We start from the raw sequence: 27,726 nt of genomic DNA, 5'->3' as shown, positions 1-27,726 counted from the left end.
ACTACTTGTTATATACTAATATAACTATTAATGGGTATTTTATTAATATGTATCCAATTTTTAAAATAAATCAACTATTTTAATTTAATAAGTAAACGCTTTAACCTTTATTGCACGAATGAGTTGTACAAATGTGCTCATATATTTGAAAAACTTTATCCTCTCACATACTTGAAATCATGTATCTGGCTGCTGCTTACAGTGGAAATAGGCATCTACATGTTTTATAATTATTTAATGCAGAACACTCTCTGTCATGGGTATGGCTGGCATGATAACATTTTTCTAGATATGCAGACTTACTTATTCATTAGGAGAAAAATTATGTTCATTACCTAAGGTATGTAATTTATATAAAAATTGATATATATATTTTGCCTTCATTTTTAGGTTTCTTTGAAAAGCTAGAATTAGTAAAACTGTGGTGTCATGAGGATATTAATTATATTGGTTAAAGCATGAGAAAAATATGAAAAGGTTCTTTCTTTCATTAAAGTATCTCATAAATAATTTTTTTCAAATGCACTGTTTGCCAATAATTGACTCTACCCTCCAATCCCTACCTAGTCTCATTTTACCATATGTCCCAGAGTGATCTCAAATTCGAGATCTTACTGCCCCAGCCTTTCAAGTGCTGTAATTATAGGTGTGTGCCACCATATTTGCAAAATTATTCATATTTGAGATTATTCCGTAAATTAGAACATTATAACGAATTCTTCTGTAAATCTTTCAATAATATTTTTAATTTTATTGTTTATTACATTAGAAGGTAAAATAAAACTGTCACCTATGTCAGTTCACTGAATCTTATGTAAAACATCTGCAGAATACTTTGCATGGCATGATTATAGATTTGTTGATTTATAAATAATATTGACAGAAATTTTTGCAAATAAAATAAAATGTATTTATATTAACAATTAGGGAGAAACCAAAATCAGATATATCCTATGTCCAAGTTCAAAAGGTTAAAAAACTTAAGTGATTAAGTTAAACTGGAGGTCCTGCCTTTGGTGATGACACCACCATAATTAAAGGGTAAAATTCATGTGCCATTGAGTGCTCTTGGTTTTGTTTTCGGTGTGAATTAGAGGCTTGGATCTCCTGCAGCTAAGGAGTGGCTGAGTCTTCAGTAAGACTGGCCAGGGTCCAATCTGGGAAAAGCATGGTTAGGCCAGTGACTAGTGAACACTTCTCACTGCCCATTATGGCTAGACTCAACTCCCTCTCTGAAGACACCAGCTCTGTAAGATGTAAGAAGTCTGTTTCAGTCCAGCTACTTGATGGGAATGTGTTTTCCCCTCTTTATCCTTGGGAAGTCTGGTTACTGTCCTGACAGCTACTTCTAGAGTAGACAGTAGACTGAGGCGGGGAAGTCAGTGTACCTGCCTCCATGGCTGCTAGTTAATCAATGGTGAGTAGCATATGGTGATTGACTTGATCCCCAGACATCCTTGGCCTGAGTAAGAATTACATTTCATATAGATAGCATGCCTTTTCTCTTCTCTCCCCCCTCTTTTCTTTAAACACTTAAGAATAGAGCACTTGGAGTTAGGGGTGTAGCTCAGTGGCAGAGCACTTGTCGAGCTGGCGTGCATGAGGTCTTGGGTTCTAGTTTTACAGAAACCAAAAATGGGACTCTTGTTCAGTAGGTAAAATGGTGTGTCTTCTCAGAAAGTGACTGGTTTTTTCATTGCCCTTCCATGTCTGTTAGACCTGTGGGGATGACAGTAACACAGTTCTTTATCTGATTGTAGTCTTTAAAGATGATAATCAATCTTGTCTTCCCTAGAATTCATTGTTTTTCCTAGAATTTCCCTAGACTGCTCAAGCCTAGTGAATGCCATCTAAGCTCATCTTACTATGTATTTCCTCACTTAGTTTTACTGAACTAGGGAATCAGTAGTTTGGTTTCCATCATCATATTTGTCTGCAAGCATTATAGTAGTGGAATGTTGTACCCGATAGTTGACCAATCATAATGCACTTGTTGGTTTAACACTCAGAAAGTTCTTTTGCAGAAACTTTGGTTGCTTTGTTAACATGTATTCATAACATATGTGGGCAGATGGAAGAACTAGGAAACAGCTAACTCTCCAAAAATATTCTCAGTTTATGAGAGAGAGAAATTTACAAGTAATTCAACCTATTTTTCAACAATTAAAGAAGTAATGTTACTAATCTAACACATCTACTGAGGCTAAAATGATGCTAGGGGAGGGGAGCCATATGGTCATGTATGGGATCTGTATGTGTTAGAATTTTAAAAATCTGTGTGAAGGTATGTGTGCATGCATACAGAAGTATTTGTGTGGGAGAGGATATATGTGTGCCTGGCACATGTGTGGAAGTTATACAGAATATAGTTGTAATTGTTTATCCTCAAGTACTTTCCACCTTTTGTTTCAGACTTGAGTATCAATAAGTTATCAGTAAAACAAGTAAAACTAATAAAATGAATTAAGAATCATGAGGCAATGCCCAGTTTATAAAGTACTTAAGATAATTAACGGTTTGGGACTAGCCACAAATGGATGGTGTGCTGCCACTGTTTGGATTTTGAGCCATTTTTAGATGATATAGCACATTCCTCTAAATATGGGCTTCATAAGAAATCATATATATCTGTCTAAACACTGTATTCACCTTGGTGACATTGTGAAGTTCATGAACTTTTGGGTTTCAGTGGCAGTCTTGAGCATTTGTTTAGTTGGCAAATATCTGTTTTGTAAAATGTCTATTATCATAAATTAATCTTGAGAATTGTTAAGCTGACATTCCTACCCTATACAAAATTAATTGCATAAGTTATAATAAATCTCAAAATAATTTCCTCTTTGTTTTTGCTAAAGTGTATTAGTCTTTTTTTTTTTTTTTTTTTTTTTTTTGCTTTAAAGTTCAGATTTAATGGAACTAGGGGAGTAGAGATTGGAAGAGTGACTTTGTCCTTCAGGGAACATATTTGGCAGTGTTTGAAGATACTTGTCACAGCTGCCTGATATTTGCTAAATAGATAGATGCTGAAGACTCTGCTGAACATTTTATAGTATATAAGGAAACAGCAGCAAAACCACCCAACAAAATAGCAGTGGTGTTGAACGTAAAAAAAAAAAAAAAGGCCCACGTTCTAGAGCCTCACTTAAAAATCTTGTTGGAGGAACACCTATCCCATCTATGAAGTACTAAAGCACATGAAAAGGCTGGTCCTACAGCTGCCAAGCTACAGGATCTCCATGACATAAGACGACAACAGGATCCCGAGGAGAATCGCAGTGAGGATCAAGTATTGATAGTATAACAGAAGCCAGAGAGGCCTGGAACCTGACCAGTGACTCGCTGCAATGAACAGTTGCTAGTGAAGCTCTTTGGACAAAAGAATATACTGTGTGACACATTGTGGCTTCCACAGCTAGGTTCTTGTTGTTGTTTTCTTTTGGGGAAGGAGATCACAAGGGCAGAGGACAGGTATGTAAAGATAGGAAGATGAGTGGGATTGGGGTGCAGAGTGTGAAATCAATAAAACTATTGTCTATATGTTTATAAAAGTAGATATTGGAGTTGGAAAGGGTGCTGGATGCCTTTAGTTCTAGCACTCAGAAGGCAAAGGTAGGCTGATCTCTATGAGTTCAAGGACCGCTTGATCTACATAGTGAGTTCCAGACCAGGCAGAGATGCATAGCAAGAACCTGTCTCAAAAAACAAAAACAAATAAACAAAAAAAAGATACTTAAAAAAAAAATACACCTTTCACTATGGGGGAATCTTTTATGGCACTTCAGCAAGTATACAACATTCTTGTTTCTCTAGCGTCATGAGAGTGTTCCGGCCGAGGGCCATGGAGTCATACATGGCAAACCCAGATCAGGAAAGCAGTTAGCAGCATTGTAATGTTAGGACTCTCCCGCAACATTGAGCTCCCAATTTAGCTACCTTCTGAACCATAATAGTCCTCTTATCTTCAGTTGTTACCTCCAACAAGAAAAAAACCCTCTCTGCTTTTGTTCTTAAACACATTAGAACAGATTTCAAGTAATCTTTTCCTACACAGAATTATAGCATTAAAGTGTGAGCATTTACCTTCAAAAATTTTAGAATTCATAGACAATTTTTGCTTTAGGAGATAATACAATGCATAATATTGGCTAGCACCCAGTCTCCCCATATGAATAATGTGTGCATAAAATACTCCACAGAATTATGACTTACAGATTCAGGTCATACTGGTGTGGTAATATCAAGAAACAAGTAATACACAAGAAACCAGTGTCACCAGCTGCATATTTTATTTATATTTTTATCAAAGGTGCTTTGTGATTTCTTCTTAGGAAGAATATCAGAACCTTAAGTCACTAGTGGGGGAAGGGACAACAATTGCTACTTGTGAAATCAAGGGATGAAGTAATCTCCTACTGGAGTTCCATGAGGCCATAATAGATTTTAACAACCGTTTGCCTGTTCACAAGTGGTTAATTGCTGGCTCCTAATCTTGTCTTTCTGGTTGGAGTACAAAGTGATATCATCTCATTTGCCATTGTCTGTGTAGACTCTGATAGACCACAGATGACATGCACCTTTGGGGATTATAGTGCTGTCTGACCCATCTTATTTTCTGTGGATAGATGGAGTATAATTGCTCAGCCATGCAAGGCTTTTGAAATTATCCTTGTTTTACTGGAAGTGGTTCTTACCATCAAACCAACTATTCCCTCCCACTGAGTAAGATGATACTTATGTGATTGTTTAATTGAATCAAAGGTGTTTTTCTCTATAATGTTTCATAATTTTTATGTAACATTTATGTTTGAAACCAAACTGCTAACTAATGTCATGGCTCTCTGTTGCATAGCTAGGCAGTATGCTTAGGGTGGTAGCTACTTGAAAGTTCCATGTCTCTGAGAAGTTACTCATTCAGACCTCAGTCTCCTCCTTTGCACATGGAAAGGATGACCATGGCTGACAGGGACATTTGATGGTCATCTGCCTTCGAAGGGCAGGTACTAAGGGAGAATATACGAAAAAGCTTAACACTGGGCCTTGTGGGTTTCAGCATGCTTTGCTTGTTTTCACCTTTTCTTCTCTTCTCTTTTCTTTTCTACTATGTTCAGCAATGACTTGCAGAGTATTCGTTTCTATTCTGCTCTACTTTCAAGGTAAAACCCTGTTGGGATCAGCTCTGAAGTGGGACTTTAGTTACTATTGAGTAAGGGTGGGACAGTTAAGGAATGAAGGCAGCAAAATCGACAACTATGGGATTTACTGAGCTAGTGTAGTCAGGAGCTGTAAATTCCAAAGAGATAAAATGGACGTGGTGTTGGAGAATGCTTTCATTGTGAGAAAAGTCATGTATACAGAGATTCTGGCAAGTAAATCAAATCTATTTGAACTAGGAAAGCAGAAAACCAAACAAAACAGCGTTAGAGAATAGTGGACAGATATCAAAGTTGTCTATGAAAGCTTGTTATGGAAATTCATAAATATTGTTTAGAACCATTTATATATTTCACTAATGATGCCTGTGCACATCATTTGTGAAAATCATAAGGCTTTATAAGAAACAAATACGATCCAGAAAAAAAAATAACTATCCAGAAAAAACATCCAAAAACCATTTTGCCTTTTGGATATACCATTGAGAATCATATAGACACAGATTTGATTGGTTTTGCAGTGTTGGTTATGGAATCCAGGGCCTCACACATGAAAATGTAAACACCACCATGGAACTGTGTCTCAGGCCCATGGTTATGATTTAAATTACATGCTAATTTGACTTGTAAAATTTGATTGTAAGAAATTATATCATTTTACACTTCCCCTCTCTTTATTTTTCAAAACTATGGCCTCTTTTTCTTCAATTGTTGTTGTCTATGTGTACATTTCTGACTATATAAATATAACCTGCTTAGTCCATATAATGTTAGTTGTCCATGTTTTTAAGATTGACTGTTTGGTTTTGGATACCCTATTGGTATGTCTTCGTAGGGGATGACTTTCTTAAATGCTCAGCAATTCTTAGTTGTTTGTAGTTCTTTGTGTAGGGGTGAGGCCTTGTTGGCTTTCTTCCTTCCATGTAAGTATCTCTGTTGGTATTGTTTTGTTCTACTCATATTTAGAGAGCCATGTTGGTGAGACTTCATAGGTGTACCATTGGATATTTTTAGGAGACACAATCCCACAGAAAACTTCTTGTTCCTCTTGCTCATCTAATCTTTTTTGTCTTTTCTTCTTTAATAGTCCCAGAGCCTTTAGTGCAGAAGTTGGATTGCATATATACCAATTGGGACTGGGTTCCACAACTCTGTATTTTGATTGGTTGTCATTTTCATTAACAATCTCCATTCCTTGCAATGAGAAGTTTCCTTGTTGAGGGGTGAGCACTAGACTTATCTGAACGTTTAAGTACAAATATTTAGAACATAGTTCGATATTATTCATGTTTAGTAAAGTGGTGCTTGTAAGTTTTCTTCTACTATGTATGACTTCACTAGCCCTGGGTAGTTGGCTGGGTTTTCAGTACTCATCATAATTTCTGTCTTATTGTGGGGTCTTTAGTTCAGTTAGAGAGCTGTTGCTTACTGTCAAGGTGTGCTTGGCACTACTTCTCCTTTAAGGTTATCTTGCCATGTTAGTCATTATTGTGGTTCATAGTTGTCATAGCTGTGTAGGACTATTGATTGTTTTCTTTCTTTGGAAGTGTACATAATGCCTTCTGGTACTATGAATGCCTGTCCTAAGGGAGGTGGTATGTAGGTCAGTTCCAGCTCAGGTGCCTCTGGGCTCTGTGTCTGTAGTTCATGATGTCTTAAGCAACAGGGACCTCATGGGGCAACCAAGGCCAGTAGCAATAGTGTATAATGTCTGGGGGGTCTCTTGGGCTTACAAACAACTCAAAAGAGGACTTCTCATGCCTGGTGCTGGTTTTTGTTATATGGTCTATTCTTCTTTGGGGGAAAGCAGTCAGCCTAAATGGAAAAACCATATATATGTGTAGGTAGTTAATATTATGATTCCTTAAGACTTTTTCCGAAGTCCTTACTATTCGTTAACCCTCCTGCCTTCTTCAGATGTTTCTCCTTTTCCACCAAAAGGAGACTTCTGCATCCTTGCTTTACTCATATCCTGTATCACTTGTACCTTGTTATTCTACATTGTCTTTTGAATCAAAATGTCATATTGGATTTTCTTTTCAAAGTTTAGTTTGAGTCTGAGTTTTCCTTTTTAGTGTTTGCTATGGAACATGATCTTTGCCAACCATTTCTTGGGTGCTGAGAGTACTAGGACTTCAATTATCCTAGTGCTTGCTCTGTTACTGATCCACACCCATTGCCACTCCTCCTTAAAATTGCCTCAGGTGGAGACACAGGCCTATTCACCTGCTCAGATTCAGTCAGGCCCTCCCACGTATTAAAGGAGGGACTTTAAATTCATTTCTCAGCCTCTGTGAGCCATGGGTTACTCATCTGTGAAACTGGATGATAATAAACTTCACTTGGCTGTTATGGCATTAAAAGGAATAGTGTAAGTGAAGCTGGAAGCACATTATCATTACTGCATGGTCACTACAAATTTCCCACGTAGAGAAATAGATTCAGTTTGTGTCTCTTCACATCTTAAAAATGACACCAATAAAGCAGTATAATATAGGTTGGGATATAGTGCTCTGGTATCTACTTGTGTAGCATATTCGAAGCCCTTGGTTTCATTATTAGCACCACAAAAATAAATTAAACACAGACTATTAACTAGGAATAATAAATAGGAAATCAATAAAGGAATTCATAATTCATTGAATTTGTTTGCCTGGGCAAAGAACAAAGCTTCTAGAGCTTCTTTACTGGTAATTAAGTAGTTAAGATGTGAGAAAGTAGTGAATGGATATCATGCCATGGATAGGACTATGAAATTAAATCTTTCACCTCAATTTTGTTATATAGTTAACAGAGAAACTGGGATTTAAGCTATCCTAGAACTGGGTCTGTCTGTTAGTCAAAAGCTTTGCCTCATGATGCTTGGTTCATCGAAACCATTGTATACTTCTCAATTATATGCTGATAAACAGATATTTTCATCTTCTAGAACTCTTTAACTCATAAATTTATATAATTTCTCAATCTGTTTTCTGTGATTTTTCTTACACGTATTTATTCTGCTTTGATGAATAGCAAATCATAGACAGTGTTTTCATGCAAGTCAATACAGGGGAAGAGTTGTGTTACAGATTCTAAACTGAAATGGTAGGCTTGTAGAATGGGTAAGAAGGAGGGATAGGAGAGAGGACACTTGTTTTCTTGGGTATTATATTCTGTATTAGTTAGCTTTCTTGTTTCTATGACCGAAATCCCGGAGCAAACAATTTAAAGGGGAGGATTTATTATGGTTCATGGTGGCTTGTCCATGTGTGTTTTGGCTTCAGGCCTAAGTATGTGGAGGGTGGAGTAGACAGTAGAATGGATGCATAGGAAGTGGGCAGGGCAAGACACAACTTCTAGGGACACAGCCCCAGTAACTTACTGCTTCGAGCCAATCCTCTTCTCCCAATGTTCCCACCACCTCCCAAAATATGATCACTAGCTGGGAAACAAGTGTTCAACACATAAGGCTATATGGGGTGGTTTTGCATCAAACCATTACAGTCCATAATGGTGGCATGTCCTAAAAGCAATCATAGGTATTATTGTTTTATGTTGTTAGTTGTGTTCGCACCTTCAATATTTTTTTCCAGAAAAAAAGCTTTCCTTTTGCTCACTTGTTACAGCCCCATTATTGCTTCTGCAAACCCATGTGAAGCCTTCTGTCCATTCCTCTCTCCTTATGCCCTTGAACAGGAAGCCCAAAGCTGTGGATACCTCAAGAAGGGGTAAATGATGTTGTAAGAAAAAAAGACTATAAAACAAGTAGGAATGTCAGAAATCCCCTTCCTTGTGGTTTTGTTCTCAGATCATTCGCACACACATTCACCCTTGCATGCACACATATGAGCACGCACCCCATATCAGCAGTTTATTGACTGACACTGTATTTCGTGGTCAGCCTTTATTTCTAGTTATTCTTTTTTTTTCCATTTTTATTAGGTATTTAGCTCATTTACATTTCCAATGCTATACCAAAAGTCCCCCATGCCCACCCACCCCCACTCCCCTACCCACCCACTCCCCCTTTTTGGCCCTGGCGTTCCCCTGTACTGGGGCATATAAAGTCTGCAAGTCCAATGGGCCTCTTTTTCCAGTGATGGCCGACTAGACCATCTTTTGATACATATGCAGCTAGAGTCAAGAGCTCCGGGGTACTGGTTAGTTCATAATGTTGTTCCACCTATAGGGTTGCAGTTCCCTTTAGCTCCTTGGCTACTTTCTCTAGCTCCTCCATTGGGAGCCCTGTGATCTATCCATTAGCTGACTGTGAGCATCCACTTCTGTGTTTGCTAGGCCCTGGCATAGTCTCACAAGAGACAGCTACATCTGGGTCCTTTCAATAAAATCTTGCTAGTGTATGCAATGGTGTCAGCGTTTGGATGCTGATTATGGGGTGGATCCCTGGATATGGCAGTCTCTTCATGGTCCATCCTTTCATCTCAGCTCCAAACTTTGTCTCTGTAACTCCTTCCATGGGTGTTTTGTTCCCAATTCTAAGGAGGGGCATAGTGTCCACACTTCAGTCTTCATTCTTCTTGAGTTTCATTTGTTTAGAAAATTGTATCTTATATCTTGGGTATCCTAGGTTTGGGGCTAATATCCACTTATCAGTGAGTACATATTGTGTGAGTTCCTTTGTGAATGTGTTACCTCACTCAGGATGATGCCCTCCAGGTCCATCCATTTGGCTGGGAATTTCATAAATTCATTCTTTTTAATAGCTGAGTAGTACTCCATTGTGTAGATGTACCACATTTTCTGTATCCATTCCTCTGTTGAGGGGCATCTGGGTTCTTTCCAGCTTCTGGCTATTAAATCAAACCCTTCTTTAAAGCAACTCAAAGTTCCAAATTCCTAGCAACAGTGACTGCAGAGGATGCAATGCTGCTTGCTTTCCATAGGTGAATAAATGCCCTGTTTGTCTTCAGGATTCTGCATGCATTTGCTCCCTGTGACAGGAAGAAACAATAAAACCATATCAAAAGAACGAAGTAAGGTTATTATGGAAGGAGACACGGTTACTCATTTTATAGACATTTGTCCTAATTTTCTATCAGATGAAGAATTTGAATCAAAGGCCTTTTGAAGATTTTCTTACATTGGTTACAGTCTTCATGTTGGGATGGCTGTAAGCCAACACTGTTTCTGTAGAGTTACTTTGAACATGAAATTCACAGAAAGTGACCCTGCTTTAACTTCTTAAATGTCACTACACTTCTGAGCTGGGATGGAGGCTAAAATGAAATTTTAGTCAAGGAGGTTTAAGTTTGAGCCTGTCAACTAAATGTATAAACACGTCATTCTGTGAAATAGCTGTATAAATTCTAAAATAAACCACAAATATAAAGTGATTTGTGGTAAGTCATTTGTTTAATGCTAATGTCATTCCTAAAAACAAGGACTTGATTTCACAAGATGATATTTGTATCTCTGTATTAATCCCAGGAACTTTTAATTCTTAGGTATACCGAATGTGCTTATAAAGAAATTCTTGTTTGTATTTACATCAAGTTCTTCTAGTGGAGGGCAAAGTCCTGTGTAGAGATCTCCACACATAGGAAGGCAGAGAGTAAAGTTACATGTGTTCAGAAGAGACACCAGGTGCCTGCCATATCCAGGTAATTTCTTTGTCTTTGCCTGACATCAGTGGCCCTTTCCTGGTGTTGAAGTGTGCATGGGCTTGAGAAACGAGCATACCTCATTCAGAGTTTATGCATGCCTGATAATTTAGACCATCACAGAAGAAATAACAAGGGTCACTATATGCTCTATGAAGAGTTTTCTTGCGATTTAAACCACTGAATAGCTCTGACTTTTTTCTTTCCTTGCTAAGAAAGGGGTGACTGAACATCTGTCATCTGTTAGGTACCATGCCAGCCACTGTTGAAAGTGACAGATATAATGCTTGTCCTTAAAAACTTGCATGTAGGACAAGGAAAGTAACCCTCAATGTAATATAAGAGCATGCAGTCTTTGCAAGTCTTTGCTGATTGAGGAGGGCAGCGGAAGAGCAGCTCCTCCCCTTGTGGAGATTCAGAGTCCGATAGAGATGGTAACTTAAGTGTCCAGCAGTAGGGCCCAGTGTGGACACAGATTTTCCTGATGAGTACAGAGCATGTCTAGAAGAGGAGAGATTTTTCTTGCTCAGGGTCAGCAAACAATATGACAAGAGTATCTGTGCACTTGTCACAACTGTTAAAGGGCACATGGAAAGGAGGAGACAGTGGGGAGGTGACAGATCACATCGGAATAGGCTAGCCTTTGTGACCACTCAAGAAAGAGTATTGTGGTTGGGTTTATATTGAGAAAATATGGATTTCTGTTAAGAGTTAGAAGAAAGAGATGCAGGGACAAAAATGTCAGTAGCGGTACAGGAATTCTGAAAGGAAAATGTTCAGGACCTGGGCCAGGTAGAATTGCTCAAGTTTAGACCACTGCTCTTTTTAAGACTGGCTTTAGAAATGCAAAAGCTCCTATTACATTCATGCAATATTACTAATTAAATATAGGCAAACATGTTCATATGGATGTTCTTCACGTATAACAATGGCAGAAACTTGGTTGTTTTTTTGTTGGGTGTTTACTCTTTGTCTTCTCTCTGTCTCTGTGTGTCTCTGTGTGTGTCTGTGTGTCTGTATACATGTATGTGTATACTAGTATTTGTTGTTAAGCTTGTTCTCAATTTTTCTACGCTATCTGCTTCTGTGAAGCCAAAGCTAGGGTCACCAACACCTTCATATTCTCCACTGCAGAAGGAAATGGATTTCTTTTAATGCTCTTTGAAAAAGACCCAGGGAAAGTTCATCCAGGTTCTTCCTTGGCTGTGGTTGCACTCTCAGCCACATAACACAAGAATGGACTCTTTGGGTCAACACAAGTAGGCTGTCCCCCTGAAATACAATTTGGTGCAATCAGATTGGTAGAGTCAGGCCACTAGTGCTTGGCAAAAAGGAAAAAAATTGCAGTAATGCCCTGTGGTGTGATCTGTAAACTAGTTAACTACTCTTTTTTTTCCCCATATTTTTTTATTGGGTATTTATTTCAATTACATTTCCAATGCTATCCCAAAAGTCCCTCACACGCTCCCCCACCCACTCCCACTTCTTGGCCCTGGCGTTCCTCTGTACTGAGGCATATAAAGTTTGCATGACCAATGGGCCTCTCTTTCCACTGATGGCTGACTAGGCCATCTTCTGGTTCATATGCAGCTAGAAACACGAGCTCCAGGGGGATACTGGTTAGTTCATATTGTTGTTCCACCTATAGGATTGCAGATCCCTTCAGCTCCTTGGGTACTTTCTCTAGCTCCTCCATTGGGGGCCCTGTGATCCATCCAATAACTGACTGTGAGCATCCACTTCTGTGTTTGTTAGGCCCTGGCAGTATAGTCTCACAAGAGACAGCCATATCTGGGTCCTTTTAGCAAAATCTTGCTAGTGTATGCAATGGTGTCAGCGTTTGGAAGCTGTGTGGCTTACCAGAAGGTATATAGAAGAACTGCTTAATGAAGAACCCCTGAGAAGGGCAGCAGTCCCAATGCAGAGAAAAGGTATAATAGGGATACGGGGTGCTTTAGACTTCAAGAGCAAATAGAAGCCTTCAGTCACCATTGGTGCACAGCTCACCTGTGGGTGTATGCTCTCCCTGCCTTGTCAGGTACCCCTAATGGAACTGTCCACGGGGCCTTCCTCCACTCCCATCCCCCTCCTCGACACTCTGATGCCAAGAGTATTTATTTCTCCTAGTTCATTTTCTCCCCCAACACTAGATCTTTCCTCGTGGTGTGCAAATATGCTACTTTCTGTCCGGTCCTAAAAATCATCACCCGCCTTCCAGCCTTGCAGCAAACGCTTCCAGGAAAGTGTCATTACTGTGTCTATTGTCTATGTGAGATTTCTATTCTAGACTGCTGTTCTTTCTCTATCCCTACACTGTGGTACTGGGGATGGAAACTAGGACCTTGAACATACTAAACAGACTCTACCAGTCACATTCCAGACCTCGTCATCCTGTCTTAAGCCCTGTCATCAGCAGGAGTTTTTCCAAACAACTCAGAAGCTGTTTGATTCGGGAGTCACCTTTGGGCTGGCGTTCCTGTGGTCACTTCTCCATCTGTTTCTTTCATTACATAGCAGCTTCTTGGGCACTGCCTGGACTTTCCTTCTCCTGTGTTTGACCCTAAATGGGTCAGTGTCAGTGAACTTGGTTTGTGGACCATTTGTTTTATTGTTCGCTTCCCTCTTGGTGGTCTCAGCCAATGTCCCAGACTTGAAATGGATGGTTCCCAAATGTGTGCTCTCAGCTACTACTACCTCCCCAGATGGCCAGACTGAGTCATACTAACTTAGGGATGAAAATTCACCCAGGTATAGTCATAATTTAAAGATTTCATAGTCATCAGCTCTCTGAAAGCTTGATAAGTACATAAAATGAATGGAAAGACTTGAAATGAGAACTTATCTGTGGGTGAGTTTGGTTTATCTGTAAATTTGCTTTGATTGCTTGGGATATATTTGTTAGAATAAGACAGAGATTTTGTCTCCTTAGGCTGGCAACTTTTCAGAGTCCTTGTTTGTCTCGGCTGAGGACATAAAAGCTAAGGAATATATAGGATTGTGCCCCAAACGGAATTATCTGCCCCCAAGATTAACAGTGCCAAAGTTCAGAAACTCTTAAACAAACATGTATGAATTTAAGTTATCTATCTGTGGAAATACACTATTTGCTGAAAGTAGCAAAATTCTTTGCACAGCACTCTAAGCACATATTTATAAGTGCTTGCCAAAAGATAGTAACTCTCCTGAAGAGCGCACATTGTGAATTGTCCTCTTTCAAGCCTGGGTTCCTTTAAACATGCCCGCTGAATTGAGAGTACCTGCAGCTAAATAGTGTTGCTCTTGGCAAGGCTTGGACTGAAATGAGGTATGGTCTCTCTGATCTCAGTAGTATGCTCAGTCAGCCATGACCTTCTCAGTGTCTCTTCTTTCTACACCCTGTCTACACCAAGCCATAGCCCAGGCAGTTCTCAGTGGGATGGCCAGAGACTACCACAGGGGCATCTCAGGCCCCGACTAGAGAGGTTCACGCGGGGTTCAGGATGAATTGGAATGACTTCTTATTTGCAAACCTTTTACTTTATATAACTTGAGAATCTTTAAAATGAACTATTGGGCAATGAAATAATTTTTTTATGAGAGAAACTATGTTTCCTCAAATGCTATTTGAATGTTCACAGATAAAATTTTAAATGTATGTATATATATATACATACCCATGTGCAAATAAAATCTTGTGAATATATTCATATTCACATAGCAAAAATAAAACAATCTCAATTGTGATCATTCTTAGGGGTTGACTTAGCCAATTTTAGGACTGTGGGATGCAGACCTTTGAAATGCAATGGTTTTGATTTGCATGCTAAGCATAAAAATTAGCACATTTTCTCTGCTACTTTTAGGGAGTCAGTATCAAAAGTCTCTTTTCACATTCTTATCTTTAGAATAATACTAAACCACCAACCAAAGAGTATACATGGAGGGAGCATATTTAGCAATATTCCAGAAACATATTTAGCAATATTCCAGAAACATATTTAGCAGAGGATGGCCTTATCTGACATCAATGGGAGAGGAGAGAGGCGTGATGCCCCAGCTTAAGGGGATACTAGAAGGTTGAGGCAGAAGTGGGTGTTTGGATGGAAGAGCACCCTCATAGAAACAAAAATGGGAGAGGAGAGGGGGCAGAGAATGAGGGAGTTGTGGAAGGGTAACCAGGAAGGAGGATATCACTTGAAGTGTAAATCAACAAAATGATTAATTAAAAAATAAGTCTCTATGGAAGTACAATGTTTTAAACACACTGAGACTTAACAGATGATAATATTTTTATATACTTTATTATTTTAAAAACATCAGTGGAAATATAAGCATCACACATCAAAATGAATGAGACGCCAACTGTATAGCGTGTAATGAATTGTTGCAGTTAGAATTGGCATTCAGAACAGAAGCTGTGAAACTTCATAATCAGTTTTAGACATTTAGTATCCAGAATCTTTTATGTACTTATCCACCAAACCCAAAAATAATCCTTGACAAAATTAGTCATAAGAGCAATTAGCCTTATGTCATAGCATATGATGACACTTTCCTAACTTGTGTCTACTAGCTGCATTTGCTCTTTCCTATGCCCTTGTATTTAGGCTGTCTTGTACTCATTTCTTCATGCTCTACATGCACAATTGTTTATATTTATATATTGAATTGTTTGCATATATATGGAATATCAAATTCATCAATTCCAGTATGTGTAAGATTCATACATTAAGGGCAATCAATGTCTTTGGTCTTACACTGGTCATTTTAGGAGAGTGATTTTTATTAATTTTGTTAATTCTTTTTCTTCAGCTTTTCTTTTAAAAGGTGTGTGATTACAAGGATATTATGTTGATGTACCCAATGACATTACCGTAGAAAGTTTAAATCACTGAGGAGTGATTTATGAGGAGTATGTATATATGTATATGCACTTGCACGTTAATATACATTGAGTCAAGATCAGACATAGGAACAAAGCAAGGACACTAGGAGTTTTCTGTGGCTCTGATTTGATCCACTTTCTGATGCATTGGTCCCAGCTTAGCCTCACAGCCGTCTCTGGTCATCTGTTGTCTTATAAATGAGACAGAGTCCAGGATAGAACCACAGGCAACATGATCTTTAGCTCATAAGCTCATAAGGAAAAAAAAAGTATAGTTGCCTGAAAATGTGCAAAAACTCTAAGTAATTCATTAGAGTTTGAGAATAGGTATGGACAAAAAAAGTGAAACAGATTTTAGCTTTATACGTGGGTTTTATGTATTTGTATATCTACCTAGCATTTAAAAATATAGAAAACAGTTTTCTGAACCTCTAAAATGAGAGAGAAATCAATCAATCAATCAATCAATCAATCAGAGGTGGCATGGCATTCTTAAACCACCCAGAACTACAGGACAGACTATCTTCCTGGACATCTGTCTTCATGACATTCCCTTTGTACTGCCAGGCATGGGCCTCTGATGCCAGCCTGGCATCTCTTTTTATACACTTACTGCTATACATGGTGCTCATCCTTGAGCAATGCTTATGTATGGCAGTGGCTAAAAGACTAGAGCCCTGATTGGTAATTAATGAAGGGGATGAGATCCCATGTATTAGTGTCTCCTGGGTCCCTTGAAACATGAACACTGAGTCTCTTAGAAAGAGCAATCAGTCACCTAATTTCCTCTGGCCTTTGCAGTTACATGATGTTTATATGTCCACTACAGTTATTAGACAGTAACTCCCGCTGAAGGCATAAGGCTGCAGTCCACTGTGAGTCAAGCTCAGCAACAGTAACAAATCAGTTGAGAATAGTTTGAAGTGCTAAAATTTTGTCATCCTACCCCAAAGAGATCTCAAGGCCCTACTTCTAAGCAGGATGATGGTCTTCCTCTTAGGATTCCTTAATTCTTTTTTTAAAAAAGATTTATTTATTATATGTAAGTACACTATAGCTGTCTTCAGACACCCCAAAAGAAGACATCAGATCTCATTACAGATGGTTGTGAGCCATCATGTGGTAGCTGGGATTTGAACTCACCACCTTCGGGAGAGCAGTCAGCACTCTTAACCACTGAGCCATCTCTCCAGCCCTCCTTAATTCTTCTTAATTTACTGTTTTATCTGAAGTGATTTGATCCTAAAAGCATTGACGGAAACTCCAAAAACCTCATCTTTAGTCCGCTGCTGTGGAGGTTGTATAAAGATAGATGAACAAGAAAAGTAAAGACCTACCTCCTGAAAAGACTTACTGTACTAACCATCAAGCACTATAACTAACAGAAGACCTTTTCATGATGAGACCTTTGACATGTAAACTCTTCCTTGGTCCCAAGTTATGATCCTAACTTTCAGGTAAGACAGGTGAGAAAGTTCACTGAGTGCTTAGAGCATAGCTGCTTAGAACATTTCTTCACTCTTGACCCATTTCACTAGAGAGTTTTACTTTTAAGATAAGGAGCTTTTTATAGACAAGGCTGGCCTGAAATAGAGATCCAAGTTCAAAGATTAAAAAGGTGTGTACTACTACACCCAGCTCACACCAGAGACATTTTTATAGAAATTCAACACATGGGCAATAATCAAAAATTACAATCATAATGAAATAAACATTAAATAAATTGTTTACTACTAATAAGTTACAATTATTTTAAACCAGTTCTGTGTTACAGAAATTTACTATTTGTCTTAGTTTGGTTTCATTGCTATGAAAAAACCACCATGACCACAACAACTCTTATAAAGGCAAACATTTAATTGGGGCTGGCTTATGGTTTCAGAGTCTCAGTCCATTGTCATCATGTCAAGAAGCATGGAAGCATGGTGGTGGAAGAGGAGTTGAGAGTTCTTTATCCTGATGTGAAGGCGGCCTTCCATACTGGCCAGAGCCTGATCACTGGAGCCTCAACGTCCACTCCCACAGTGACATACTTCCTCCAACAAGTCCACACATATTCTAATAAGGCCAGATCTCCTAATAGTGTCACCCCCTGTCAGACATGAATCTATGGATGCCAAACCTATTCAGACTACCGCACTGTCTACTAAAGATTCTTGCAAGGTTGCATACTAATGATATGAGTGTCTTTTTTTTCATTTTTACTAAAAAAATAAATCTTGACTTAAAATCTGATAATGCAAGATCTCTCCAGATATTTGAATAAAAGATTCTTCAATGATTTTCAGAGTTGATCAGTGTTTTAATGGTAAATTTGTTAGTGCTGAGAATGCCATCCCACATATATATGTAGTAAAAAATGTCAGAAAGGCTATCTCATAAGTTATTGGAAATTGTCTCTTAATACTCAGCCTGTGTTCATTTTAATGAAAAATCAGCTACTCATATAGTACTATTTCATTACTTTTACTTTTCTTATTTAATATTTTTATTTATCTTTAAGAATTTAATGCAGTACAATGTATTTTTTTATCACATTCATTCTTCTCCCTTCAACTTCTCCCCAATCTCTGTATACCCCTCTGAGCTTCATGTTGTTCTTGTTCTCTTGTTCCTCCTACTTCTACCCCTGCTCCTGTTCCTTCTACTAATGCTTCTTCCTCTTCCTCCTCCTCTTCTTTTCTTCTTCTTCCTCTTCCTCCTCCTCTTCTTTTCTTCCTCCTCCTCTTCCTCCTCCTCTTTTCTTTTTGTCCCCTCCCTCCTCCTTCTTTTCCTCCTGAGTCTAATCAGTGCTGTCCATAAGTGTGTATGGTTATAGTGCTCAAACTTGATTTTTATAATCATCCTTATAAAATACAACAATAAGATATAGATTAATTTAATAAATTCTGAGGAATTGTGCTAGAAAATGCCAAAACTCCATCTTTTCTGTAATTAAGTTATTCAGTTTCTCCAGGAGCAGAAAACTTCAGCAATATCGTAAAAACATGGCAGCTCATCACAGTACAGTCACAGGTCTAAATTCAAGGATTTCATGTAGCATTTGCTGGCACAGCACAGAGTAACACTGTATCTGAAGCAGAAAGTGAGCATCATGTGTTCAGAACTGAGCCTGCAGTGAATATGTGATACAATGCAGGATGTAATATCAGAAACACCACAGATTCATTATGCATTTGGCATCGATCTTTACCTGTACATTTCTTTTTTATGTCTTAGAGATCCTTCAAATTCTTCTTCTTCCCCATATTCTACTTCTTCCTCCCATGTGACCTGTGCTAGCCTGGAACTGAGGATTCAGAGCCTCAACACCCCATGTGCTGGTATCACAAATGTGCACCAGCATACCCAGTTTTCTGCTTTTGATTTAAAAAAATAAGTCATTATATTTTACATATAATGTGTTTGTGTTTTCAGTGTGGCAGTTTTCATAGCTGCCAAACAGAAATTCTCTTCTACTGTCAGTGCCAGCAAAGCTCATGATCTCAAACCTTGTTTCACTCTGCTCTTGTGACTATGCATTTACTTGGCACTCTTTTCTTCTACATTAGTGACTTTATATTGAAGAGGTAACCTGATGTGATTTGAAACATGCTTATTAAGGCTTCTTGTATGAGTTCACATATGCTGTTACCAATTATTGCTCATTTACACCTATTCTCAACCGAAGACTTCCAAAAGCACACTGATAAGAAAGTCATGAAAGAAGAAACTTAATTATAACAATATAACATTGATACTGTTACCATTTATTGTAATAATTATAGTGATGATTAACACGTATTATTTACTAATTATATTACCTATATCAAACCCAACTTTGAGTAGTATCACAGTGTCACGTAAAATAAAGCTAAAATAGGCAAACTGGACTCCATCAAAACAAAACCCTGCTACAGCAAATGTGAGCTTCAGGGAGCACCACTGCAAGTGTGAAGATAGTGCACACAGTGAGCAGATAGTTTATATGAATAGGTTAGAGCCTGAATGTATAAAGCACTTGGGAGTCTGTAGATGAAAGATTAGTAACTAGCTATAACCTTTTCTGTAGAAGATATCCAGTAAGTTTATAAAGAAATATCCAATAAGGTATCCAATAAATATATAAATAAAGATGATATCCAATAAGCCTATGAAAGTTCTTTGTTGAAAAGCGTATGAAAATGGATTGTTGGTTTCGTTAGCTTTTAGGGAAAGACATGTCAGAGTTGATCCATACCTACTGAGGTGGCTGTACTAAAGAACTAGTGTTGGGGAGAACCCAGAGGAATCAAAGTCCTGTTTCATGGCAGTGAAAATGTAAAGCACTTCAGCCACTTTGAAAAATGGTTTACTGTTTCTTGTAGACAATGTATAGTAACTATGTGACGCAGCAGTGTTGCTCCTAGGGATATCGCCAAAAGAAATAAACATATATATCAACATCTATAGTGGTTTTATTCACAATAACTAAACAATGGAAGCAACTCAGTGTGTACCTGCTGATGGCTGAGCAAATAAAATGTATTGTTTTCCTACAAAAGATCATTAGCTATAAAGTTTTAGTAATGTTCTGATTCAAGTACTATGTGTATCACCCTTACTATGTTATTCTAAATGAAAGAGATAATCACAGCAGAATTATACGAAGTGTCTAGATTAAGCAAATTTAAAGATAAGTGCTTCAGCTCTGGTGCTTTGGTACACTCCTCCGCTGTACTGCCTGACAGTAGGCCAGGCCTGTTTCTTTCCAGTGCCTTGTGCCCCATTTGGTGCTCATGCTGAGGTTTGCCTGGGTGGAAGGTGAGTCAGATGAAGCCATATGTTCCTTTGGAATCTGAAAAATATTAGTGTGGTGGCAAAAAACTCACTAATTCTTACTGGGAACACATTCTAATAAGTAGGTATCATTGACTCCTTTGCTTTGAGATGATAGCACAGTCCCTACAGTCAAGACACACATAAACCTGGATTTAATTAAAAACTTAAAGATACAGCAAATCAGTAGAATATTTAAAAAATTCAAAACTATGTCCACTAAATGCTTCTTAGTTTGAAAAGGCTCTTCTTTGACGGACCTCTGTGGTTTGTCAGTTACCACGGAAAGCTGAAAGTTTGATTTCCTTTCTTGTCGGTAACTTTGAGACAAGGTCTTTGTGAGTTCAAGCTGACTTCAGATTCTAGTCATACCTCCACCTCTGGAGTGCTGAGATTTTACCTGTGTGCGACTTTGGCCCATGATGTATTTGGGAGTTTAAGCAATTGGTTTCCCATGCCCTTCTTACTGTGTTTTTAATGCTACAACATGCTGTGACTGTGTAGAGCTTGTGTTTGAACTTGTAGTCTATGTCCTTGCCTGTGTTCAAAAAAATCTATTTAGAAGTATACTCCACATTCTTATGCCAGTTTCTTCATAAGTACAAACCTTTGTCATGTTTGCCTCCATCTTCTGCCTACACAAGGAGCAGAGACAAAGTTCACCATCACATGATGTTGGAAGCCATGTATCTAAAATGTAGAAACCCAGTAAGTGGTGTTTTCTGACATTAGATCTAGATACAGAGACTTAAATAAAATCACCCCAGAAGTTCCTTTTAAGTTTATCCTGCTTTATGATAGGTAGAAATCTGGCATGCACTATGGCAGCAATTCAGGCCCGTGACACAGAATCTCTTGCGCACAGATCATAGGACCAGTCTGGTCAACAAATGTTGCCTCTCCTCAATCTTTCTCTCTTTCTCCCTCCATCCTTTCCTTTATGCTCGTCTCCCTCCTTCCCTCTTCCTTACTTCCTGTCTCCCCATGTAACTGTATATATGGGTAGATATATTTTTGTTTTTAACATATATATATATATATTAATGTTTTGAGATAAATTCGTCTTCTTTTTTTTTTTTTTTTTTTTTTTAGACACAGTTTCTCTGTGTAGTCCTGGCTTTCCTAGAACTCACTCTGTAGACCAGGCTGGCCTCAAACTCAGAAATCTGCCTGCCTCTGCCTCCCGAGTGCTGGGATTAAAGGCGTGCGCCACCACCTCCCAGCTTTGAGATAAATTCTTAACTATGTAGCCCAGGGTAGCCTGGAATTCATGATCCCCTGTTTCAAATCTCCCTAATAGTGATATTACAGGTCTATAACACCATATCCAATGTGAGACTACATATCTTAAGGAATGGGTAAAAAAGAAAGAATAAAAGTAAAGGTTGATGGTCATTATCATTAAGAAACAAAATAAAAACAATTTCAGTACTTTTTAAATTTTGTGGTTTATTCAAAATATTTGTACAAAATTCAGAAGCGAATTTTTGTAGATGACATTTACATGAAATTGGAAAGTGACCTTATAGTAAGTGTGGTACAGAGAAACTCTTGACTTAGAACGGTATGACTCTTTATATTTGGATGGATGTGCAGGTTTCTGGATGAGAGTGAGCACCACTTATTTTGTTAAGAGAAAGGCAGCCCAAAGAAAATCCTGTTGGCTTTCCTGTAACTAGTTTTACCCTGTGAACGGTTACTTTCCTCTCTCTTCCCATGGGCCCTAAAATAGCCTTATTAATAGAAATATATGATGTTTGTGTTTAAAAAAAAATCAGGGTGGTCTTAGATGTCTGTCTTCCATTCTGGCATTTCCCTTTATACAGCCCTTTAGAATTTTCTGTTTAAAAACTGGCATTCCAATAGCTTTTCTTTGGCCTAAAGCCTGGGTTACACATTGAAACAGCAAATTAGGAATGTTAAGACATCCTCCAAAGAAGAAATGTTTGTTATGAAAGTAGAGCTGATATGACACTTAGAATTAGAGCTTCTTAACGTGTCCAAATGACAGCTAATGATCGTTCTTCTTTTTATATTGTTGTTTTAGGGGGAGGTAATGGGATGAAAGAAATGCCCAGAGGCTGATGCTGTGAAATGTCAAATGTACTCTACTGATAATACATCTTTTGTCTCTTTTTTAGGAGCTAATTTTGTTACTCGAAAAATTAGCCGGTCAGTAGCTAAGATTTACCTTGGACAACTGGAATGTTTCAGCTTGGGAAATCTGGATGCCAAACGAGACTGGGGCCATGCCAAGGACTATGTAGAGGTAGGAACTGACTCATTACGTTAAAACTGCCGGCATTCGTTTATACTTTAAATGTGAGGCCGGCACTGAGAAACTTGACCTAGAAGTGGTCAGAAAGAAGCTTCTGCTGACACAAATATGGCTGACTGCACTGAACTGCTTAAGTTCCAGGGCTCAGAAGTGTACCCTGGGGACTATTACCTACCAAGGAACTCTTTCCCAAATTTTCTATTTTCGATCAAAATGAAAGTGCTGGCCAGTGCTTTGAACGATAGACGTGTGTGTTGATGTTTATAGTGTTGGAAGGTATCTGTGCATCTTCTAAAGATTTCATCCTACCTGACTTAGTTCATATTTCCTTCTTTGCCACAACAACATTCACAAAACCACTAGTTCTGAAATCTTCAACAAATAATATCCAATCTTGGTTTATGTAATCTAAGACCTTTAGATATGGAGTCTCTCCAATCCTCTTCAAGTCCTGCTATGAGGGAGCTTTCGGTTCTGTACTAAGGTTGTAAGCAAGCCTCATACTTCTTGTCATTGCATCCCACTGAGCTCTACCATTCTGTTATTGCAAGGTAATATGTTATGGCTAAATAGAAAGTTAACTCTGCTATAGTTAAAGCTTTCCACTCTTAGAATTCCTATCAAGTTAAGCTTACCTTATCTTTGTTTACTGAGCTATGTGCAAAGAGTGTAGTTTTCTTTTTCTTTTAAATCAAATTTTCTTTGCTCTGGCTACCATGCTCTTAAATATCCATGTCAGGTTTGTGGCTGGTTTGGCTGATAAGTAGACATAAACTAGCTTGGAAGCAATGTCATCGGTTCCCTGTCATTGCACAGCTGTTAACATATTCCTGTGCTCACATTAGACTCTGTCTTAAAGGAATTTTCTAGAAATTGGACCCACCATCCATGTTCAGTGATTTAATCCAAAAGAGAGAACATTTACAAAAGGCAGTAGATTGCAGTTCACTGCTAACACAAAGGTTACCTTCACCTGTGTTTCCATTCTTGATTGTAACAACTAAACTTATGCATGAACTTGAGCAGGAAGTACTAGTTTATTTTATGCACATTAATTGTGATTTAAAAATTAGAATACTGTAACATTTGCTTTTTTTAAGGTAGCCTTTTAAGCTTTAATTACAAAAAAAAACATTTATAGTAGGTATCCTTAGATATGAGATTACTATATCAAAACTATTCAAACTTTTACAAAAGATAAGAAAGCAGAGAATGAGATGTGGACATGAGAAGCTGACCTTAAATGAAGAGAAATATTATAACATAAGCATGTTATTTTCTCAGTAGTATTCATTGGTGCTTTGCCTTCTGTTATACATCTGCAAATGCTTAGAAATGCCGAGAACACTGTCTCTAAACTTATTTGCTTCAAGAATAAAGTAGACTGAGTTACCTTCAATTATTTTATTATTTTTTGCTATTTGAAAAAAGAAAGAGACTGTGTTACAACTCAGAAATTCATTAAATCTTGATAGTAAAGGAGATACTCTACCTTCATGAACACTGAAGGAGCCCTTAGTGAGTGTGGCAGTGTGCTGTGTCATAGATGCTCTATTCAAGCCAACTGCCATTGTCAGTGCTGTAGCAAAGATGGAATATAGTCAGAGAAGGAGCCTTTGAATTAACTTCCTTTAACATGGACTCAGATGAGAAATTCTCTAGTCACAGTTCTAATTGCCACTACAACAATCGTGGATACTTTATTTAAAGCCACATAAGAGTGAAAAGAAAGATATAATATACAAAGATAAATGATTTTTTTAAATATATAAGAATGACTGCCTCAGACATATGACATCTGACTGTGCTATGTGGCCATATTAGATTGAGGTAGGGACCCAAGCTTTCATGACTACGAACCTTTTCAGCAAAAACAAGTATTAATACATAATCAAGTTCTATAAAGTGGTGCCATATGCTTAAATAAAATGCTGATAACAGTTTAATTAACAAGCTCTGGCTGTAGTCCATGTTGATAGAATTTTCTGGAGCATAATTCTATCCAAAAGATATTGGATAAGCTAATTGGCAGGAGCTATTCAGAGGTATGCTGTTAGTAGAAGAGGATTCATCTCCCTTGAAAGGTACCACCTTTTAAGAACCTGAAAAAAACATGTGTGAATCCTTAAGAGGTTTTCATGTCCAAAGCTGATGTCGCTGGGGAGTTCTACTGTCCAGAGACAAATCAGGTAATATTCAAGTTTACTGAACAATGTTGTGGTGGTGTTTAGGCGCACTCGCTGAATAACATCAGTGATAATGGTAGAAATAAAAACTGTGTGAAGTATAGTCATTTACGAAGTGCTTGAAATTTGACAGGATTTTCTATACATCATCTTGTATAATATGCACAACATTCCTGAACGATGGGCATCACATTCTGTACAGATAACGGATCTAAGGGACTAGGGCATAGTGTTTTGCACTGGACCGGAACAAGACTTCCAGCCCAGGCTTGGTGCCTATGTCACTGTTCTCACTGGTTTATGTTGCCTAAGGGAATAGGTACATTAGCAGAAGAGTCTGTATAATATTCTGTTTCCGTGGAGATGAAAACCCAAGCTTCTCTCCTTTTTTAACTTCTTGCTCTGTAACGCTCAAGAATAACAGAAGTCTGTAGGATAGGATTCTAGCAGGGATAATTCTCAAGTCTTGATAGAGCTATCCTCTCAGCTGTATCAGACAAAATGCAGAAGCTAAGTCTGGGAGGAGCATGCTGTGTAGTTTTCACTCCCTCTCACACATTTTCCTCCTATGGACTTTTCATGAGAGTTCCAATCCTTAGCACTTATAGTAAATGCCAGGAAGTTCTGCAGTGAAGTAGACTTACAGAGCTGGAGAAAACTGACTTCTTCACCTTACAACCATTTCTTCTCTGTCAGGCTGCTGCTAGCATCTCATATCCCCAAAAGTCAGAGATAGCTGATAAATGTCCTGTCGTCTAATTTAGGAGAAATTTAATGCTTGCATCATAATCAGGTGTATACATCAGTAAAGACTTGCAAATGTTTGCTTTACAACACAGTGATGGCAAAAGACAGTGAACCCTGGAGATGGCATATCAAATTTATTGTGTATAGTTCTCTAAATTCAAGTCAGGGAAATGTGTGTGTTTACTTCCTGTGAGTGTAAATACTATATCTTTTTCAAAATGGGAAGAGTTACGGCGTCTAGATATTATACATTTTACATTTCAAAAATGTAGAAATTTTGTTACATGTGCTATCTCTCCAAATAAAGCTGCTTTTGTTTTTCAAGTTGTCTTTCTAGAAATGTTTAGTTTGCTAGAACAACATAGAAATGACAGTATTTTTAAAAGATTGTATTTAATACTTCCCTATAAGGTTAGCAGATTTCATCTCTAATGGAACGTGTATGTTCATCTGTGTGGTAGTATACAGAGTATAGTTGATATGTATAGTATGTGTATGTGTGATGTGTGTATATATACAAAGTATTATATAGATAGATATGTATATACATACATATATATATATTATAGTATCTGTATATAGAACAAAGTATATATAGAGTATGTATCATTTATATATATATGTGGTATATATGTGTAATTATGGTGTACACACACTCACACCCAAATATGTGTGTGTGTGTGTGTGTGTGTGTGTGTGAACTATGTTTGTGAATTTGTGTGTGGTGTTGGAATGGAACTTTGTACCTGATGTGCTAGTATACATCTTACCCTATGTGAAAAAGCTTCAACATTTTCAGTGTGTTGTTTTTTTCAAGCCAAGAAAAATATAGACAGTCATCAGTCTATGTTTCATATGATCAGATCTTTATAGCTTAGAAATAATGGCCTATCATTGCCTATGCTCCCAAACTAGTCTAGACTCATCTCAGTTACAGTCTTGGTTGAAGATGCCTGTCCTGTCTGTATTTCTCACATGAATTATTCACTTTTTGACCATGAGTGTGAATGTATTTTAGATCACATAGTTAGTCTGATTTTAAACATATAAGATGAAGCACATGACAATAGATTTAAAAACCAGGACTCAAGATACAGTGTTTGCTATGCAAGCATGAGAACCATGATTCAGAACCCCAACATCAACACAAAAGCTGGGCTGGATTGGTACCTGCCTATCTGTTAAATTAAATACCTGATATCAACATTTGGCTTCCACATACATCTGCACACATATGTAGACACATTTGACCATTTATATACACATTCAACACACATATATATATATGCAAATAGAGATGCATTAAAACTTTTTAAAAGCAGTTCATGAAGTATCTGTCTGAGTGTACCTGTATGTACATATGATTTCAGATTTAAGGGGATGAAAAGCATATAGAATGGAGTTGCATATTATATAGGTAGAGAGCCTAGTGCATGGGTTAGGAAACTGTAAATCACATTTAAGGTTCTCATTAGTAGCAGTTAATCAACCACTTCTTCTCTGTCCCCTAACCACTCCCGTGGAGGAGACAAGTTTTCAACGATTACTTATGGGTCTGGCCATGCACACTGAAAAAGATTGTGGTTCTAGTCCCCAAGATTAATCTCCAGAAACAGTTAAAAGTTCTTATCACACTTAGATGATTCAGTCACATTCCCTGTACTGAAGATTTTTCCATCTCCTCTTTCCATCTACTTGGCTACCACCTCCATTTTTGTATGTAGACTTCCAGTGCTCTACAAGGTTCCCTACGTCCAGCTTCGCCCACCTGATGTCTACTTTCTCCCATGAATGAATGAATGAAAACTCTGTAATTTCAATAGCAAGCTTATTTGTGCAATGCAGATAGAATATTTCCATCACATAAGATATCATCTAAGCTCACACATAGTTTTTTTTATGAAAATAACCAAATATTAGCATCCAGCACTTTACTTGTACACCAGTGCATTTTGGAAAGTAAAAAAATGTATTTGCAGTCAATACTGTCTTTTATATTCATGTGCTATATAACACAAATACTATAAATATATCTTTCTAAATTTCTCTTCTCTCCTCTCTTTCATTTTCTCTCCCTTTTCCTTTTTGTTTATCTCTTATA

At 37.8% G+C, this 27,726-nt stretch overlaps 1 protein-coding gene and 1 long non-coding RNA gene across 5 annotated transcripts in view; one reads left to right on the top strand and one right to left on the bottom strand.

Moving 5' to 3' along the window:
* The window catches only part of Gmds (GDP-mannose 4, 6-dehydratase), a 519,180-nt gene that overhangs the window by 215,723 nt on the left and 275,731 nt on the right, over window positions 1–27,726 (top strand). For both annotated transcript variants that reach the window (XM_006516656.3, NM_146041.2), the window contains one exon: window positions 22,556–22,683. In XM_006516656.3, coding sequence (XP_006516719.1) covers window positions 22,556–22,683 — 128 coding nt within the window. The remainder of the gene's footprint in view (window positions 1–22,555; window positions 22,684–27,726) is intronic.
* The window catches only part of Gm35672, a 104,704-nt gene continuing 86,884 nt past the window's right edge, over window positions 9,907–27,726 (bottom strand). For all 3 annotated transcript variants that reach the window (XR_001780886.2, XR_003950665.1, XR_003950664.1), the window contains one exon: window positions 9,907–10,084. This is a non-coding gene — a long non-coding RNA (predicted gene, 35672). The remainder of the gene's footprint in view (window positions 10,085–27,726) is intronic.

This window comes from Mus musculus, chromosome 13 (assembly GCF_000001635.26).
Source record: "Mus musculus strain C57BL/6J chromosome 13, GRCm38.p6 C57BL/6J".
NCBI lineage: Eukaryota > Metazoa > Chordata > Mammalia > Rodentia > Muridae > Mus > Mus musculus.
This window is presented reverse-complemented; position numbering and strand designations above follow the sequence as displayed.